The 22,009-nt window shown below is 35.1% G+C and overlaps 1 protein-coding gene across 1 annotated transcript; it reads right to left on the reverse strand.

Moving 5' to 3' along the window:
- Positions 1-1,536: 1,536 nt before the first annotated feature.
- Positions 1,537-16,893, reverse strand: LOC148835034 (pleckstrin homology domain-containing family S member 1-like). Its single transcript, XM_088916472.1, has 17 exons — positions 16,830-16,893; positions 14,762-14,812; positions 14,228-14,325; positions 13,713-13,831; positions 12,323-12,457; positions 11,649-11,727; positions 11,267-11,341; positions 10,092-10,157; positions 7,403-7,468; positions 6,198-6,317; positions 5,705-5,775; positions 5,258-5,320; positions 5,052-5,171; positions 4,560-4,667; positions 3,779-3,914; positions 2,821-2,916; positions 1,537-2,557 (listed from the first exon to the last, which is right to left on the reverse strand). Exons 2-16 carry the CDS (start codon positions 14,790-14,792, stop codon positions 2,848-2,850), a joined length of 1,356 nt encoding a protein of 451 aa, XP_088772598.1. The 5' UTR covers positions 14,793-14,812; positions 16,830-16,893; the 3' UTR covers positions 1,537-2,557; positions 2,821-2,847.
- Positions 16,894-22,009: the final 5,116 nt, after the last annotated feature.

A 22,009-nucleotide genomic window follows, 5' to 3' on the forward strand; every position in this document is an offset into this window, starting at 1 on the left:
TTCTCAGGCAATTCAGGTTCTTTGCAATGATATTGTGCCACCACATGGTTATAAATGGATACTGCAGAGGAAAATTCTATAGAGTGCTGAACACAAAACGGTTCATTCTGGTGTGGTATGTTTTTGTATGAGAAAACATCTTTTGTACCGATCCTTTGAAAAACTAAAAAACAATTAAATATATCCCTTTGATATTTTAGGCATCATAACCATATATTTAAGAAATGCAACTAGAAACAATATGAATATGAAGGTGCTTTCAGATAAAAGCTATACTTTTAAGAACAACCAAATTTAAATTCTAAAAAAAACACCCGTGCTTTAGAATATAAAGATTTTTAAATGTTTACCTGGATTGAGCAGCTCACTGCAATTTTCATCGCTCTCAAAATCATTATTGATCATGCTAAGAACAGCAGCACTGCATCTTGTTTAATTTCTGTTTCAGAACAACGACTAAGGTGTTCAAACAAGCAGTGCAATAAAGAATTCCTCTCTTAGATGCTCTCAAATGCTTTTAATTGGTGGAAATAACTTGTTTTGTTTAACATGAAAACTAATCTATTTCGTATCACTTGACCCAAGATTCAGCTGATTTTTATTGTTGTTTTGTTCCTCGTTTGTTGAGCCTACCCTAATCAGTATGAGCACCTGTTTCAAAGATGAGAGATTTTCACATCTTCACTGGAAAAGGAATTCTTTGGTTATTAACTGTATATATGAAAACTTAAAAGTTGAAGAGTGGTAGTTATTTTCAAATAATTAAAAAAGTACAAATACATGCTTCCAAATAACTAATTAACTGAATAAAGTGAACATTTAAAATATTACTTAGTATTTATCTGTTATTTTCTGTTAATAATGATATAATAATTACCATCCTCATTTTGAGTAAAACTAGTATTCACTGTATGTAAAATTTAAACAAACACCACATTTTGTCATAAAACCTGCCCACTATAAGGCTGGCCATTCAAAGCAATATTTATGATGAGGTTTCCCTAATGATCCTCACACATGTCTGTGGGCAATCATATCATGGGCTGGCTGTTGCAGAATTGTCTTTGTGCTCACTTAAACCTACTGGAGGTCAGTGCGGTCATCCCATAACCATATCCAACAGGAGTCTCTGAAATTACAGGAATTAGTTAGGAGTGCCTTCTAGTTTAGACCAAGCTCTCAGTTACTCAGTTACTCAAATTATATCATGAACAGTTAATGAATAATTGAAATACTTCTAACCAGGCCCTAAGGGGTAGCATATGTAAAAGTACTTTTAATGAAGAGAATGTTTTCACTTGTACTCAACTGTAAAAGGCCTTTAGAAAACTTCTACATGCAATTAACAAAGAAAATAATTAGGCTAATTATTTAATTAGTTAACTCTACCAAAAAATCAAAAAATGAATCTAACAAAAAGTTCATTTTTGTTATGCTAAACAAAAACCAGAACAACACAATCCCTCTAGGAATGTAGTTTGAGACCCCTGATATACTGCACAGTACTGCAAATAACACACTTCAAAAAGTATGGCATTTTTTATTTAGTACAATATAGTTTTATTATTTTAGTACAATACAGATCACAGGAAGTAGATATGCAGTGTACTTTACATCAGGACTTTATTAAGAAAGGCTATTCAACTGATTATTGATAAAACACACATCATCTCAGTCCTGCAATTTAAAAGTCCTAGAAAGAGTGCATGTTAATAAAACACGGTAAAGATATTACATAAAGTACAATTCACAGTATGCTGTCAATTAGAAAGTGTCATTTGTCCTGTAAGAAATAAATACATTAACATTAAAGAATTTTACAGATAGCTACTGTACAAACATAATAACCTTAATAAAGAACAGGTAAAAGTTGTAGTGGGGTTTATGGCTGCAGCTAAGACTTAACAGCTCACAATGTCACCACATAACAGAGGATATTTGTATCCTCTTACTACTTAATGTTGTAAGCAGTAGGCTGAAGCCAGCTATTTCTTTATCATTCTATGAAATATGAAAACCCTTCAACCTACAAGTAGGATTGGAGTTCACTGGAAGGTAGTTTTACTCGTATTACCTATTCTAGTCAAGACAAGGCATTGAAACACTGACTGAAAAACAGTGATCACTTGTCATTTTAAAGAATGAACACATGAGCTCCAAAACATCATTTGGCCTGGGAGCTTTTCTCCATCTGAAACAATGTGTCATTTTCTCTTTTACTGTTCAACCTTTGTGCACTGAAGGTAAACGTATAATTGGCAATTATCAAACTTGCACATTACTGTTAATTTCCCAGCTTGGGAGGAGGAAAAGGGATAAACATTTACAGTATATTGCTCGTTATGAGGAGAGAGATGACAGTCTGTGGTAGAAAGGAAGGAGATAAGGTGTGTGGGATACCATATGCCAGATGGAACTTTCTAAAAAAGACAGGCATCACTAGGATAGCTGTTGCTTTGGGTAAGCAGGAATTCCAGTTATGCCTCTTGAAGCAGGTGCCCCTTCTGGTTCCTTATACTCCTTATGGTGAAAGGAAGTCCTCACCAATCATTTGCCACTGTTAAAAAAATATATTTTTTTATAGTCAGAAACAATACACCTACAGTAAGTACGTTCTACTGACTGGACTTCCACAACTAGTTAAGTAGCTGTAGAACAAGGAAGCTTTGTCTCACCCACCCCCTTTAATATGGTTAAATTATCGTGAAGAGTTGTTCTTTTTTTTCTAGTAATACATCCAAATTAAGACTCAATAAGCACTTAGTTTCTTATACCTACACATAGGAAAGATTATAGCCAATAAATTTTGTTCACTCATACCAAGTTAATTCCATTCATATTTTTCCCTCAGTCACAGGCACATGTGTCCGAATTCAACAACCCTGACCCTGGTATTCTTTGAATGGTTATTTTCACCTGAAAAGGAAATGGAATATAGATGTTAAAATCTAAAAAACAAAAGATAGACATAATTTCTTTCTCTGTTCCATGTTGTGTTAAGCTTTTCAAAAGGCTTAACCCTGCAAAAATATAGATTCAGTCATACAGTATGTACCACAATTAACACACTTTCATCACTGTTATATTTTTTTTACATTTTCATCTACTCAAATGGATAAAGTCTCACAGTTAATTCATCTTATGCTATGGCATTTTACAGTATATTTACATTCCTGAGGTTCTCTGTATTAAACGTACAGATACACACCTCTTTTAAAATCACAATTAATGTTTTGAAAAGCAATCTCTGCATCCCAATTTAAAAATAACATTTCATGATGCTTGTGCTTTAAAATCTGAAAGGTGGCATTTTGTTTTATTTATGCTGCATGCCAGTATAAATGTATGCTTAAATACTACTTGTTAGCAAATCTCTTTTGCAACACCTGGTAAGAACACAGATCTGAAGGTTAAACTAGAGTATTGTAAAGAATAAATCATGAGTCATGAAGGTTGAAGGACAAGTGATCTGTGTCACCTCTCAAGTATGTGCCTATCAGATTAAAAACGTAAGATCCTCAAACCTTGTTTCATAATAAATAGATTTCTGTGGTTCATATTATCAAGAAAGATTCGTTAAAGAAAAACATGCTTGAAGAGTCATTGTGCAGTCAAAAGTCCACACAAAAGCTTCAAGCCCTATTTACATGCATGTCTATAACAAAGGATCAATACCAGAGTTTTCAAGTATCACCACAACCCAATAGCTGAGCTCCCAGACCGGAAGAATGGTTTACATGAGACAGTTACACTCTTCAATGATGATTGCTTTTACTACCTGTGCCTTCAGCAACTTGCTCAGGTAAGTCTGTACTTCCTTTACATTCTGCGTCTGAAGATCATTCACTGCAAGTATCTGGTCTCCTTTGTGAAAGAGGCATCCAGAGTTTGGAAGACCAAGACACTGGGAGATGCTATATTAGAAACCAAACAATAAAATGACATAAGCCATGAGCTTGTTTATTGACCTTCCTCAATATTACTTAGCAGCTCCCTGTTTCAATTGCAACTTATTTTCAGATGCCAGAAAATTGTTCTGATCCTTGTGGAGATGTATTTATAGAATATAATGTGTTGTAACATTATACATCAGGTCCACGTGAGGACTGCAGATAATATACTGATCAGTAACCCAGTCCACATGATTGCTAAGCAAGGACAAGAATGTTTATTGCCTTGGTGTTTAGTGGGCTTTAAAAATAAGCTAGACATGAGGTAGGAAAGACAGACAACTCGGGAGGACCTTAGTTGCCAAGTTACAGAATAAGCCCTAAAATTGTTAAGAGTTTATTGTTTCGTTTTATGAAAGAGCAATAACTGCAACAAGTAAAACTGTAATTATAACACAGAATTGTGTCTTATTTAGAACGTACATAGGTCATTACCTTAATGAATTAATACTAATTTTTATGCTGCCTAACAAAGCAAGAATAAAACATGGCATAGAGACAAAAACATAATCCATGCTACATGTGGGAGCACTGATTATTCCTTCAGCAAAGCCACTCAGTTTGATGTGATAGAATTTTCTAATTTTTTAACTGCACAAAAAAACATACCATGGTTTTCCATCCACCTCAGTCAAGAACAGAGAGTCCTTCAAATCACTCTGGTTTATGTACACATCCTTTTCCACTGGTATTTGGTTTTCAGTGATTCTAAAAAAGCTTAGACAGTAAACAATGATTTTCAGTGGAAATGTACATTAAGGCAGCAAAAACATTCATTTTGTCGCTCTAACAGCTCACATTGTTCATTCACTTTTTTGAAGTTAGAAACACAACTGCAGAATTTTTTAGTCTTAACATATTAGCAAAGAAGTTAGCATTTTTGTCATTTTGTGGAAATCAGTTTCCACAGATGGGCAATGTGTAATAAAAGTACAATGACTGTGATTATTTCTGATTTTATTTATTTATTATTCTCTGTTTTAATATAAAATAAAAGTAAATTATTTAGTTTAATTGATCCAAGGCAGTGGTCTTAAAGTTCTTGGATCTTGGTGGACCTCATGTCAAACAATTAAACTACTGTAACTACACTCCTCTTACCCTTCAGTTTGACGTTGCTGGTCTTCATTCAGCAGTTTTATCTGGAACTGTAGGCCTTCCAAAGCCACGTTAATAGTATGTAAAAGACCTTCATTAGATTCCTCTAAGTCATCTTTGTTCCTGTGAGGATAAAGATACATTAAATTATTTTTAATATTAAAAAATATTTAATTAATATTTAATTATTAGTACTGTGGAATTCTTACTTTGAACAGGGAGGTGCAGCGTCATCTTTGTTACTGGGTTGGACTTCTTTTGCGGTTTTGTAGCTGTATAAATGGGGAAAAAACAAATCTTTTTATATTTTTTACTGTATATGAGCTGTAAAATGCATTGAATAACAAAGTGATATTGTTATTGAAACCAGGGAATTCACTAGGATATGCATATGAATTAGTATGAAGCTGTGTTTGAAATGTGTGGAGGATACTATAAGTTCAGTAATATATTGTAAACAGTATATATTTTACAAATAAAACAGTGTGAAAAGTTCATTCATCATTTGGCAATTTTAAGGTGAGGAATGCTAATCTGTGCAGGAGTATGTCGTTGAAAAGAACCTGTGTTCTGTGTGTGCAGTAAAAATTCAAGGTATTATTATTATCTGAAGCTTTTCAACAGAAAACAAAACATGCAAGAGGATAATAATTTACATTGATTCCATTTCCATATAAAAGCTAGGACCATTTTCTTCTGTCTTCTCAAAATCTCTCCCATTTCTTTCCTAGAAAAAAAAACACAAATTAAAGATAATTATTCACAAAATGACTGTTACAATTAGAAAAAAAAAGAAAAAATAAGAGGCAATAATATACAGTTTTACAAATTAACATATTATCTTCACAACTTTGTACTTGTTTCCTTTCATGATGATTTCCAAACAGAAAGTGTCTTCAGAAAATGTGTTTACATGATAATTGGGGGAAATGTGTAGGTGAAAAAATACCAACATCAGACTGAATGAAGGCTATTATTGGTAGTTTGCATAATATCAAAACTGCTCTGATGTGCCTTTTGAGAAGATTATCTTTCCCTAAATCAATTCCTAGGCAGACAACCATAAAAGGGAATAATTGTCTACAACTGAATATGCTCTCTAAGACTGCTTATTACTGTTGTTAATAAAAGGCTCCCACTTTGCTTTACCGTAACATCTTTCATAATATTCCTAGGCACGTCATAGTAGGCAGGGGACGGGCAGGTAGCCACCTCAGGGTCAGAGTATCTGTGGCTGCTGTCCACATTGTGAGATGAATATGCAGACGCCTTGGAACAGGAAAACCAAAATTAGGCAACTTAGATGTAGATAGTAAATTAGACTGTAATTAATTGCAAGTAATAATAAATATGGATACTTTTAATAAAGGCAAAATTGTTGATGTGATCTTCAAACCTTTTTTACACTAATCAAAAACTTGCCCCCACCATTCTGAAACTACTGTAAAACTAAAGTCAGAGTACGTTTTTTTGCTATGTACTGCAGACTTACAGTAAATTTGAAGTGATGAAAATAATTTACATCTTTGGCAATTTATATATAGTACATGCTTAGGGTACCTTTGAAAAATATTGACACCATGTGGTGTGTGTGGTGGTAAATGATGCATAGAATTTTTTAATCTTTATATTTCATTCAAAACCTGAATGCTCAAACATAAGATGTCAAAGAACAAGACAGGCTACAGTACATATCAACAAAAACTAAAGAGAAAAAAAACATGGTGGTGATGGTAAGCATGGTGATTGCATTAGAATTCAGACCTGTATGCTCAATATTTGGTGGAAGCACTTTTGGTTTAAGAAGTTTAGGGGTTTTTAAAATGTTTTTATACACTTCACTTGATCTATGCTTAGATACTTTACCCCTGATATATTTTTAAGCTTCGTGGTCTGCATGGTTGAATCTTTGCTTTAAATGTACTACCTACTGTAAGTGACCTTAGAGAGAGAGAGACATATTTATACTGAAGTTATGTGAACCACTATAATTGCACACAGACAGAGGACACTCAAATAATTGTGTGGTTCATTAAGATATTTTTATGCTCCTAAATTCATTTATGGTATGAATCGATCATGACTTTTCAATTTTTCTTCACATTATCTAATTACTACTTTCTTTTTTTGTTGTTGTTGTTTTTTGCTTTGAATGTGTGTAATACAACCAATGTTAAATGTTACTTCAAAAACTGTCATGATTGCAAGTTTTAAAGCTTTAAAGCAATAAAATATGAAAATTGTGGAAGGGTCTTAATACTTTTGCAAGGCACTGTATACTGTATATATATAGAGAGAGATGAATTCAGTAATAATTTATGTATACTATGTATAGTAGTAGTTGTCAACTTTACCTCTGTCATAGTGGTGCATCCCTTTGCTGTTTCAGGATTAGAAGATGATCGTGATTTTGATTCACCCTGAGTAGAAGAGAGATGTTTAACATGGATAAAAGTACCTCATTAGGATATGAGTAGACAAGTAGTTATTGTTGGTAGTAGACTACATATAATATTAATGATGGTGTCTGCCGGTCTGTGTTTTCTGTATATGTCTGTTCATTTTGTTTTTAAGTTAGGAAAACAGGGTAGCCTTCCTGGCATGTAAACAGGGCACTGTCAGTAAGTTAGTTTGTGCTAGTTTTTTTTTAAATTTCCTTTCAAGTCCTTTGTCTGTTCACTGAAACCATTCAAAAAAACATTTTTGAAAAATGACAGTCCTGTCTTTGGATCATTAGTGATTCTGAATTTGACCGTATGATCTTCCACTAGCCTGTATTGTATGTAGCCCATGTGCAAACACATTAAAAAAAATTAGGATTTTATTTTAAGGATAAAATTCTTGTCACCCTAATTATTTTCATGAAACCATGATTTAAACAATTTTTCGTTAAAAAAAAATATCTTAACAGGTTGTTCGAAACTAGTAGCCTCATTTAGATTTAGCCAGTTTTCAAGGGAAAACTTCTCAAACACTGTAAGTACTATACTATATAGTATAAGTATTATCTTCTCAAACAATGTCTCTTCATTTCTGAGCACATCTGTTGTTGAATTTTTGAGCATACAATATCACTTTGCAAAATCCATCCCCTGTCAATACTGTTCAATTACTACACTGGCAGCATGCACAGCACTGCAAATCGCAAGGACGTTGAACTGAGCTGTTTTGGCTATTTAACCTTCTTCAGGTGTAAATACATTCTCACAGCTTCTTCCCACATCTGCAGAAGGCTCAATAGCCGAAAATGTGTTTCTTCTTTCTACCTTTTAGAGTGGAATTTTCTTTTTCTTGTTCCTTTGCAACAAACACATGCTGAAGATCCTCCACAAATGCACCTACAGTATACAGTGGTGTGAAAAAGTGTTTGCCCCCTTCCTGATTTCTTATTTTTTTGCATGTTTGTCACACTGAAATGTTTCAGATCATCAAACAAATTGAAATATTAGACAAAGATAACACAAGTAAACACAAAATGCAGTTTTTAAATGAAGGTTTTTATTATTAAGGGAAAAAAAATCCAAACCTACATGGCCCTGTGTGAAAAAGTGATTGCCCCCCCCTGTTAAAACATAAATCAACTGTGGTTTATCACATCTTTGGAAAGCTGAGTTCAATTTCTCTAGCCACACCCAGGCCTGATTACTGCCACACCTGTTCTCAATCAAGAAATCACTTAAATAGGACCTGCGTGGCAAAGTGAAGTAGACCAAAAGATCCTCAAAAGCTAGACATCATGCTGCGATCCAAAGAAATTCAGGAACAAATGAGAAACAGAGTAATTGAGATTTATCAATCTGGAAAAGGTTATAAAGCCATTTCTAAAGCTTTGGGACTCCAGCGAACCACAGTGAGAGCCATTATCCACAAATGGCGAAAACATGCAACAGTGGTGTACCTTCCCAGGAGTGGCCGGCTGACCAAAATTACCCCAACAGCGCAGCGACGACTCATCCAAGAGGTCAGGAAAACCCCACAACAACATCCAAAGAACTGCAGGCTTCACTTGCCTCAGTTAAGGTCAGTGTTCATAACTCCACCATAAGAAAGAGACTGGGCAAAAATGGCCTGCATGGCAGAGTTCCAAGATGAAAACCACTGCTGAGCAATAAGAACATAAAGGCTCGTCTCAGTTTTGCCAGAAAATATCTTGATGATCCCCAAGACTTTTGGGAAAATACTCTGTGGACTGACGAGACAAAAGTTGAACTTTTTGGAAGGTGTGTGTCCCATTACATCTGGCGTAAAAGTAACACAGCATTTCAGAAAAGGAACATCATACCAACAGTAAAATACGGTGGTGGTAGTGTGATGGTCTGGGGCTGTTTTGCTGCTTCAGGACCTGGAAGACTTGCTGTGATAAATGGAACCATGAATTCTGCTGTCTACCAAAAAATCCTGAAGGAGAATGTCCGGCCATCTGTTCGTGACCTCAAGATGAAGCGCACTTGGGTTCTGCAGCAGGACAATGATCCAAAACACACCAGCAAGTCCACCTCTGAATGGCTTAAGAAAAACAAAATGAAGACTTTGGAGTGGCCTAGTCAAAGTCCTGACCTGAATCCGATTGAGATGTTGTGGCATGACCTTAAAAAAGCGGTTAAGGCTCGAAAACCCTCCAATGTGGCTGAATTACAACAATTCTGCAAAGATGAGTGGGCCAAAATTCCTCCACAGCGCTGTAAAAGACTCATTGCCAGTTATCGCAAACGCTTGATTGCAGTTGTTGCTGCTAAGGGTGGCCCAACCAGTTATTAGGTTTAGGGGGCAATCACTTTTTCACACAGGGCCATGTAGGTTTGGATTTTTTTTTCCCTTAATAATAAAAACCTTCATTTAAAAACTGCATTTTGTGTTTACTTGTGTTATCTTTGTCTAATATTTCAATTTGTTTGATGATCTGAAACATTTCAGTGTGACAAACATGCAAAAAAATAAGAAATCAGGAAGGGGGCAAACACTTTTTCACACCACTGTATGTACTGAACAATGCACTATATGTTTAGTTTACTTGTGTTATACACTCAAAATCACCAGCGTTACCTCTTTTATAGTGCTGTATTCCTTTGTCATTTCCGGATCAGAAGATGATCTTATTTTTAATTCTTCCTGTGTGGAAGAAAGATGTTTCTTAGTCACATCTGTAACACAGATACTGGTTTGCATTTTGATTCACATAATAATTTAAATGAATTTTTTGTCCTTTGATTTGTTGCTGAGCCAATTACTGTGCAGTATAATTGTTTTATATAACAAGTGTCACTACTTGTTGTCTATTTTTAGTCCCTTATTATACTGAAACATTTAAGGGAGCACTTTTGTTTTTAAAATTGTTGTCAAATGATTAATTTGTACTGGGCTTAACACTCTTGATAACCAATTGTCAAATACCTTCAATACAACCAATCGTCCACCAATTTTTTAACTGTTTTATCCAATGCAAGTTAGCTGGGGAGTCAAAATGTATGCCAGCAAGCACCAGATACAAGTCAGGATACACCCTGGACAAACCATCACAGAGCTCACACAGACACAAACACACTTTCATAGAAGCCAATTAACCAACCCGTTTGTGTTTGGACTGTGTGAGGAAACCAGATCACCGTAAGGAAACCCATGAAAACATGAAAAGAGCATACAAACTCCACAGTGATAGCACTGCAGGAATTGAACACAGGGCCCCATTACTGCAAGGCAGCAAAGCTAGCCACTGTGTCACCATGACACCCTTGTCAAATACAGTTTTCTTTTAGCATATTTACTTTTAAAAGCAAAATACCTCAAACACATTTCTCTGCATAGAAATAACTGATTTTACTTAAGCCAGGATAGTATTTATAGTATTATTATTATTATTATTATTTGTTTCGTGAAACTACTTATTCCTGCCAGGAGACATCACCTCGTGATCAAATCATAAAATAAAAAACAAATCCTACGGGTGTGGAATACTGTAGATACAGGAAGAATTAATGCACTCAATAAACAAAGGGGCCCCTTCCTTTGTAATCTATTTCATAAAAACAGGGGCAAAGACATTTAAGGAAAGGAACTTGATCACTGATGAATATAGTATCTTGCTCTTTTGCTGCATGAAGGAAAATAAGCAGCTCATACATTCAGGGAGAAATAATCTACATCTTAAATGATAAAGCAAAGAAAAAGAGAAAACTAGTCTTAATATTATATACAATTTTGTAAAAGAAAAGGTACTCTACCTCATCAAGCGAGCCCTGATCACTAAAGCTGTCTTTGGATCCTATTCTTGTTCGCTGTGTTAGACACTCCACTCGCTGAAACAAGCACAGACGTGACATCAGGCAGGGATGAGCAAGATAGAAGCAGAAGGGTCTTCTTTTCCATAGTAAAGTTTTAAAAGTCTGAGTTTTTAGCCATACAACAAGCCAGGTATCAATACCTTGAATGATTCTAAAGCCACATTTTTAAATGTTTTATCCATGAATCCTGGCAACAATTACTGTATTCTCTGTTTAAAAAAATCAACAGCTGTGGTTAACAGCTGAAATTTTGCCTTTGTATAATTTAATGAGGTCTGATAACACCATTTTACTACAACTACAATAAGAGAAATCATTGTACCTCTGGGCTCCAATGTTCTTTTTGTGATAATGACATCAGTATATTATATACGGATTCAAACCAAAGATCCATTTCTTCTCTACAATAAGCAAACACATAATGATTAGAGTTATTAAACAGACCAGACCAGCTCTCAATATTTTTTACAGATTTTCTGTTCCGAATCATTACACACTTCAATGTCATGATGATACGTTTACTCGATTGGAATACTTGTAATAATATTTGTAGAATAAGTATCTAACTTTGTCCTGTAATGTTATTTTTAATTTTATACATGGTAATAGTTTGTTATTTTATTATAGTCAGATCTCTAATGGATATCCGGATATACAGTAAGTAGGACAACTGAAAGTTCTAGAAATCTTATGATTCGTGTTCTAATCTCAGCTATTTAACTGCCCGAGTAATAGTCCAAATACACTGAATACCTCTAACAACAGAGTAGAATTTTTCCTTGGATACAAGGTCTATGGTCTATGTACAGTATTTACTTGGCTTCGATACAGGAAGTAAAGTCTTTCTCAACACAGCTGAGAAAAAAATGAAAAAAACTTCAAATATGTGACTGAAAAAAGTATGGTTGATGGTGAAAAGATAAGAGTATTCCAATTTCTTGGTCATCAGGATGCCTCTGTTTTAATCATTTCTTTAGGAAAATTAACTTTACTTACTTGTTTTCTCCAATGAGGAAATAATCTCTAACACCAGCTCGGATGAAAAGCACCATTTCGGGGGAACATCTGAACATCTTCTGAATCACGTTCCACTTCACATGGTTTTCAGGACTCAAGTAAATATAAGAAATGCTGTAATAAAATGACACACTTTACACAATGGTATGAAATTAGAACCTTAAAATGTCAAGCGTAAGCCCTGTGGAAAAACATAAATAATGATGCGTACCTTTCAGTGTCCATGTGCACTTTTATATTTTGTGTCACATTTTGTGTTTTAGATGATGCTTTTGAATTTCTAATTATATAAATCTTAGTTATGTTGAGCATCATAGTCATTACTGAGTAGTGGTAAGAACACTAAGAATACTTAGAACTATATTACACTGTACAGTATGTTTTCACATTTAATTTAGGTGGCCTAGTTGATCTTTAAAGTTATGCTGGTACATCATTAATTATAACGACATAATTTGTGACCCTAGTGGGAAGGTGGCACAATGGTTAGCATTACTGCCTTGCAGTGCTGGGGCCTTGGGTTCAGTTCCTGGGGTACTACCTGCATGGAGTTTACATGTTCTCCCTAGTTCACCCTAGTGGGTTTCCACCTACAGTCTAAAGACATGCTGGTGGGTAAATTGGCTTCTGGGAAAATTAGCTGTGGTGTGACTGGTGTCCTGTCCAGGGTATACCCTGCCTTGTGCCCAATGCTTCCCACAATAGGCTCCAGGCCACTGTGACCCTGACTTGTATAAGTTATTGAAAGTGATGTGATGTAATTAATTTTGACCTACAGATTTTCCCAGAGCTGTTTCTTTTTTGGTGCTAAAGCACCTGACATGCGTCTTAATGACCTTTTTACACTGCTGTCAATATTTTATATAAGCAAAAAAAGATCACCTGCAGAACCTACCATATACATTTCAGAAATGTACAGACACTGCAGTTTCCTGTGCAGGAGGGGAAGGCAAGATTTAATCGGGGTTAAACTGTGATAGATGACACTGTAGTACATCTTATTTCCAAATTAAAAACAAGAATAACCTTGATCATCTGGAAAAAAAAATCTTTATCTCTAACACATACCCAAGCTCTGGAATTGTACCTAGGATGCACATGATGTAATGTTGTATTCTGCAGTACTGCTTATAGATAACGTCATCATCATTATTTAGACTTAAAATAACCGGTTACTGAGTTAGTGATTGAAGCTTTAAGCTCATCAACCATATAACAAATAGTAATGTGGCAAAAGTATAGAGAACTCTGGCAGATTTAATTTCAATGTAACACTTTGTTTTTCTTAAATGTCAAAATGCAAACCAATCATGTTTACATAAAACATTATCACATACTGATAAAAAAAATATGACATTGTATTACTTACGTAGATACATCTATTACTCCTTGTAGTTTTGATCTATCCTCATCACTCTTGTAGTATTTAATGATATATGCATTGTCGCTTGTTTTTTTAAGAACAAAAAATCGCCTCTTCCAAGATTTCTACATGTGTAGGAAGCAGAAGATAAATTAAAAAAATAAATTTAAAGTTTTTTCTGTTCCATTTTCAAGATTCTATTTGTCATATGAATTTGATTTTTTTAAATCTAAAACTACGTCCCCACAGATATTTTTTTAAGTTCACTGGCCTTCCCAACATAATCTACTGCTTAATATGAGACTGAGAGAATATGAGTGTTTTGAAAGGGGATAATATACTATATCATCCCCTATGTACAGTAAACATGTTTAAAGAAGCCTTTACTTGTATTTTCTTAGGACCTTTCAGTTCGGTATGAGGGGAAAGGAAAAAGTTATGACCATCTTAAATAATAACACACAGTCTTTTTTGTGGTAACTGAATATCTTGTTGAAAGGTGTCTACTCTCAAAGACTTACAAGAGTCTTTAAAAGGCCTGTTGGAGGGGATTTCAGCAAGTATCCAGTAACTATTTCCTCAAAACCATCATCCGTTCTGTAAAACACAGCACTCGGACCTGTAAAATATCACATGTGCATCATTTTATTTCCATTTCATGCATAAAGTGATTCACTCAAAGAAAGAGGCATGACAACATTATAAATTAACTACTTTTCAAAAGTGAAGTGACATCTAATGTTATGGTCACTAGCTGCATTGTACTCTAAAAATGGTAAGCCACCATTTTTATAATATATGTAGTCTGTATATACTGTATGTAGAAGGACAATACAAAGAAATTGCATTGATTTTCAAACATTTTGCCGTTCTACATACGCAAAAATATAATAATATATTAAAGGGAACATTGCATACAGTAATAACCCATGAAGGCAAGAACTAGATCATTTAATAGATCATTTAAAACAAATTTAATTAAACAAATGTTTTTGTAGTTAAGTTCCAGTCTGCAAAAATAGGAATCTAGGTAATGAAATGGTTTATTAACATACCTGAATTCCTTAAGCTGACTCTACTAAGCATTGTGATGTGTTTCAATCACCCTGTTAAAAATAGATAATTTATTATAATTATCTATCTAAGTTATTAATATAAATTTCGCTTACACAGAATGTAAATTCTAATAAAAAACATTTAACGAATGATGAACAACAGAAAAAAACACCCAGATCTAATGGATTTCATTAAATATTTTAACTTTAAGTGGACATATCTAATTAAATAATCTAACAGATGTCAAACAAAATCACAGGAAAGTTTTGGTATGACACTTGATATATTGCTGGAATAAAAAGCATTACAAAGTTAGTATAGGGTATGAGGTTTCTATTCATTAACACAATCCTGGAAGTACGAACACAAAGCATTGATAAGCCACTGGACAGCCTGCTGAGGTGTTCCTGTGAAGCCTGGTTTCACCACAAAGTCTCCACACACACTGTTGTTCAGGATCCATTAAGTGCAATACGCCTTTCAGCTGTGAATAAATCACTTTACCACTCCTTCTGCCACCATCTCAACATGCTCTAGTGCGTAGAAGATGGCTATGGTATCCATAAAGTATGGTATCAGCTACAGATACATGGAGTTATTGCTTCCTGGAATTTCTTGTGCAGTCTACAGGATCCACAGTAAACTAAAATGCAGATGGATCTAATGGATGTGACAGTTCTGAGATGGTGTAGTGACCATTTGCCTTCCAGGACATAACCTGTCCACCACAGAGCCAATTTCCTGGTTTCTCTGGTACAGAGCACAGATTATAGAAGCAAAGCATCACTTTCCCCAGACAATAACTTTCACACCTTCCGTCATGCCAATAGCAACCAGACTATCATCATTACTTAAAAAGCGCATGGTTACATCATTAAGTGTTCTTTCATTAATTAAAATCATGTATTTTTTGGCAATTTTAACTCGGTACAAAACTGAAATACTGATCATCTGGTCTTTGTATAAGATCAGCATTTTATTATCCCAAAGAGAGCCAAACCTTAACCAAACTCAGAACCCATGCTGGAAAAGTGAAGCTTTGTGCAAGCAAAATAAACAAGTTAAACACTGCAGAAACAAAAGAGAAATAAAGATGTAAACAAGGTTGTATTAGAAAGAAAATCAACCATGTACAGTATATACAGTATGCCTGCTGGATTTTTAAAATAAAACAAAAACAAAAAAAAACAAAAAAGCAGTCCATAAACTATAAGAGAATTCCCATCCCTCACCTGAGGGTCGCATGCTAATTCACCATCATGACCTACAGGCTGATTCTTGCTGCTACGCATAGTTAAGATCGATGTACTTAAAGCAACACTCTTGTGACTTGGAACCTGCAAGCATACTGGAATGTACTTGTGTGCCAAGGAACCTGTTCCTTTTGTCTTCCTGGCTCGGTTAAGTTCTACCGGCAAATACTAACAAATACAAAAATCATACAAATTAGAAATTATGGTAAAGTACAATAAAACAGCTAAACTGTCTAAATTCATACAATGTACTGTACCATTTGAAAATACATTTATTCCTATGATTTAATGATTACATTTAACACTGTAAAAGAGTAGTTACCCAATCCAAGTTACAGACTGATTCAGTGAGAAAGGGCTTTTTGCCATATTTATAAGTTTGGTTTTTGGGATAAACACAAGACCAGCACATTACACAGTAATCCAAAGAATAATTCAGGTTTCAGAAAGTACACCTTCATAAAGTCTCACTAAAAGTAGTTGGTACATCACCACAGTTCAGTAAACAAATACAAAACTCACTGACTCGCATAACCATCAGAAATCATACATCTGTACTCATTTGTTTGCTACTTAATACTACTCTGTATGTATGTATTTGTATGTTTTTTCAAATAGATTTTAAAATTCTCATTGCTGAGAAAAAATAGCTTTAGGTTTATACAAACCAGAAAAACTCGTTCTAATTCTAAAAATCTAATTCTGAAGTAAAGGTGTGTATGGATAACTGCTAAATGGCTTAGACCAGTTCATAAATTTAATGTTATTTTTCTGCACACTCCTCTGCACAACAGCAATAGCTCATTGATATTACCTGGTATCCTGAAGTTGTGATCCTTCTTCTCTTCTGACAAATCTCTGCTTTGAGAAACCTTCCTGGGTTGCATTTAAAGTAGGAATGTTGAAGGAAGTTTCACTAGATAATTCTGTGGTGATATGATGTCACAAGCAAACTTTCCGGTTATGTGCATTCACCTTTGTAAACAACGAGGTCCCATTAATCTCCTTAAGGCACGTTTGATTTGAGCTATTTTCCATTAATCTCATCTGACCTAGATGTATGTGCAAAATATTCAAGCTGTTCACATAACTGGGGATATATTTACTTGTAATTTCTGCCACTCATTTTTATCAGTTCTGTCTACAGTATATTGTAATGCTTCAGGGTTCACATGGGCACCCTTGCCACTGCCACCTCAGGTCAGCCCCCCACCATCGGGGACTCGAACCCAGGCCTCCAGCATCACTCAACAGGGACCCAGCCTCTTGAGCCAAAGGGAAATCTCCTGTCAGCCCGGCGGCTGCGGTCCCTGCTATTCACAGGGAAGGGCGGTGACGTCACCGCTCTGGTAAGCCAGCTCTCACAAGCAATGGAGGCCGTATGCGTTACACTATCAAGTCCTCAAGCATTTTCATTTGAGACCCACAAAATGCCAGGAGATAAATACACTTTTACTTAACAGTTCTTAAAAATGATTTAAATTCCTTATTGTATTAGAGGGATAAATATGACCTTTTGCACAAAAATAAGCCATACCATTTGTGTACTGTTATGCTTTATGTTAAATTAGAATCTTCCAGCTACACTATAAAAACAGACATGATATAAACGTTCATTCATTCTTTTAAAAATTGAGGTCATAGTGCATTGGAGCAGTAATTTGTTAATACTTGTGTTAAACTGGAAAATTAGTGAAAAGCTAAATTGTTCAGATCCATTAAACATATATACAGAGGCAGACATTAAAGGTTCATGAGGCCTAAAAACATAATTGGCATTGGTGACATTCAGCTTATTCTCTGCTATTGTATATACTGCAGGTGAACATATACATTTATATTCTAAATATTGAGTAACATTAAAAAAAAACTTAAATGAAATTTTAAGAATGGAAAATGTGCATCTCAGTATACAGTATACACAAATGTTTCACATTGTCCTTCGTCCTCCTCGCACGTGGCAGAATTCCTGTCACAGTTACAAACTGTGATGTAAAGACATCTGTGACAGAAAAAAGAGGTCCATGTCATAAAATTCTTAATATATAAGTTATACAATTTTCATGTCAGTTTTATATTATAGTGGTAACTGGTGGAGCCGGCCTTCTGGAAAAAAGCTGACGAGAATAGTATAAATAGTAACTTAAAAGTTTAACTCACAAATAGATGTCAATCACAAATTCCTAACATACTACTTGATGGGGGTTTCCAATGAAGCAGACACAAGAAGCCTCAGGGGAAAGGAAGCCCAACATCAGGAGATGTGTTTAGAAATTGTAGTGGGCACTATGATTAAAGTTTTAATTTACCGTGCATTAGTCACACATTTTAGAAATATTTTCATAAAATAAATATTTACACATCAATGTTTCTGCACTTTAGAATCTAGGCTGGGATAATCAGAACTCCACACAGTCAACTAAAAAGAAAATGTTTCTAAGCAGTATGTAAAAAACTGTGCTTTACACATAGCATTTTTGTTTACCACTAGACATTCTAATACTATTAAGTAGCTTCTTAAAGCTATATATTATACCTGTTTATTATACTGTATAAACCAACTATTTTTAAATTGTATACCTTTGATACCTTAGATTTGACATTTTGTGATAATTTACACATCTGACTCATACCAGCCTTCCTTCTCATTTATTCTAATGGGTTATTATTTTCATTATATGTTATTATGACATATATAAAAACCTCAATCAACCATTTTCTTCAAGGATCACAGAGTGACAGCTTGGACTACATGTCCACACATTTAGTTCAAGGCCTCAATGTCTCTTATTGGCCTGCATTCCCCCTGCACAGAATTTCCCCAGTATTTCCCAATCATTTTGAGCCCCTCCCACAGCCCTGGGCCACCTGCTGCTCATGAAGAAGAGCTTCACCATCCACAACTGCATTTAGGATGAATACTGGTTCAGAAGAGACAGGAGATGTGAATATAATTTTAATGTGGAACCATTTGAATGACTGTAATTCATTATCAGATGATACAGAGAGAGAATTATTTGTTCTATACTTGTATTAGAATTTATCCACAGCTGCCCCCAAACTATTGATCTAAATATCAAGACATTTGTCAGAACATTTACATTCCGAAGATAAAGATCCCTGTTGCAGCAAAGGCATTTTAATACATGTACAGTTACTGTGAATATTACATAAAAATACACAGAAACCCCAAAAAACAACATTCCTTTAGTTAAAGCAAAAAGATAAAGTATTTACAGAAAAGACAGGCTTTGACCAAAATGAAAACACACCAAGCAGGAGAACATAGAGTTAACAAAGTTACCTCCCTCTCTAATGTAGCCTCCACCACACTGACTGGTCACCTCACAAGGGACAGTTTTTCATTCCACTGCCTGCACAAGACACACATTATACAAAGATTTCTACATTTTGCTCTGTGAAATGTATTGAATGGCACATAAGATGGTCTAAATGAAATAAAATTAAACAGGTCAGAAAGTACAATACAGTACCTGCAGACATTTTCAAGCAAGGGAAAGTCCACTCCCTTATCATGATGAAAGCCCAAAGGTACCTCTTAGCTCAGGGAAGAATGTGAAATGGCTAGAGGGAATTTCTAACACTGACTGGAAAGCTTACAGTTGCATTTATGATAAGGAATGCAATGATGTGTATCAGGGAGGCTACTGGATAGTGCACTGTGTTTATGGAATTTTGTATTAGGTTAGGAAACTCTTCAGGAAGTTTCTCCCTTTTCATTCAGGGTTATTGCTTTTGGTTTAGGAGCCTGTATTTATTTTAATTCTATTGACCAGATGTAATTAGGGATTCCCTGGCATATTTGGCACATTTGTTTCCCTATCAATATTTCCCTGATGAGCCAAAACATAATTTATTAAGAGGTGTTCTTATGAGATAGAAATAGAGTCTTCACAACTGGTTGCTCTTGTAGAAACAGAATGGGTATCGCCAGATATTAATTTTTGATACTTAATCAAAGAGGCAATATTATACTCTATGTATTGTCAATAACAGGTAAAATAATGTAATGCATATTTTTTTTCAAATGATACCTGATATTTTTAGAAAGATCCCCTGGAAAGTTGTACATTAATAAACACTTGCATAACATCAGAGTACTTGAAGGTTCTTGAAACATATACCGAAACTTAGGAATTACAGCTTTTTGCAAAGACTTCATACATAAAAAGTTTTAAAACTGCCTTTAGGATTGATAAGAAAACAAGCAGTTTGCATATGCTATGTATATACTGTATATAAACATCAATTTGTCATAAAAACATCTGTGCATGAAAAAGGCCCAGGAGTAAATGCAGATACATCAGTGAAAAGGCCTGCAGTATGTCTTTAACATTTTCCTACACAAACGTGTTCTATCCAAGGCTAACCCTTCGGCTTGTCCATAACAGATGCATTGTTGGGAAAAAATACGAGCATTTGCTGGAGTCGGTATGCAAGTCCACATTTCAGTGTTCGTCACAATAGCTGCTATTGATCACACAAGCACAAGAAGCATGTGGCAAACTCAAAGCGTGATGACAACACCAATTGTGAGAGTGGTATAGCAACAAATTAAGGGAGATACAGAAAAGTGTTTCTGCATATGAAAATAATCATTGATGATTCTTGTTCAGAGGAAGACGCTATTTCAGGCCTTTCGATGGTATTTAGTACAAATATCAATGTCTGTCTGTTAGAACTGCTTTGCACATCATGATAAGCAAGAGTAATTATTATCTTGTACAGTTATCATAGCATTCATTCCAAATAGAGCATGACCTGTAAGACTAATGAATAGAACAATTAATGTAGCACAAAAAAATAAAATAGGATGGAAATGTTTGAAGGGATTCTAAAACAAGGTTCTTCTATATTTAATCTTGAAAAACACTTTCAATTGAAACCAATTATATTTTTATTTATAGGAACACTGTAACATACAGTATATAACAATGAAATTGGTTCAATTCAGTAATTAAGATCAGAGGTGTAATGATCCTGCAGTCTTCTAGGACTGGAGTTTCCATTACTGGTCTACATGTTACAGAGTAAACTACATCTGTCTAACTGCTAACCTGCATCTGGCCTTGGTGGCATGTACTCACACGTCACAAACATTTGAAACTGTGTGTATTTGAGTTTGTGGAAGACGTTTTTCACATGCTACAGAATCGTGCTTTATTGCGACTGTGACCTTCAGCTCGGATGAGAACTTTGTGTGCTACTTTGTTCTGCTTTTAAATGCAATTAAACATTTCAGACTTACAACGGTAGTTTACAATACTGCTGCCTGTAGGAGCTTCAAATGCTTTTTTCCCCAAAGTCTGTTGTGTACTAAACCTTTGTAAATGTCGGTTTTAGTGTAAACTGATTCCTTGTCTCTTCAGTGGAAACCATTTGTATAAAGCACAGCAATAATGCTCCATTTAGACACGGCAGCCAGGCGTCCTCAAAAAATATGACAAGGTAATGGCACTGAGAGCAAAGTTCATTTCTGCAGCTCAGCAAACTCACAACATACATCTGACGGTCTGACAAACCAAAAAGTAGGACTATAAATGGATGTCCTTGACATCAATACCACCTTTACCACCTGCAAATTGCACAGACTTTCATTGCATCAGAATGACCCTATGGGCAGAAAGCAGGGATCCCACTTGCAGTCCTGGATTGAAATTTATTAGCTGCGACAATTCAAGCTGAGGACCTTGGCAGGTGTTGTCAGTTCTCAGTCCTGTGCTCCACAGCGCATGCTGGTATTTAACACTGTAACCTTATAACTGCATGTGTCCATATATCTGTTCTAAATCCAACTTGCGTACCTGAAAGTCATATGGGACGTCAGTGGAGAGAGTTCCAAAGAGAGGACACATGAGCATGCCACTTACCTTTTGAATCATTTCACAATCAACTGAGCTGTCCTTGGAAAGCAGGACTGTTAAAGCGTATCTTTTTATATTTATATAATTACTTACCTGGGTGACTGACGCA

This window comes from Atractosteus spatula, chromosome 5, assembly GCF_055471065.1.
Source record: "Atractosteus spatula isolate fAtrSpa1 chromosome 5, fAtrSpa1.hap1, whole genome shotgun sequence".
Classification (NCBI taxonomy): Eukaryota; Metazoa; Chordata; class Actinopteri; order Semionotiformes; family Lepisosteidae; genus Atractosteus; species Atractosteus spatula.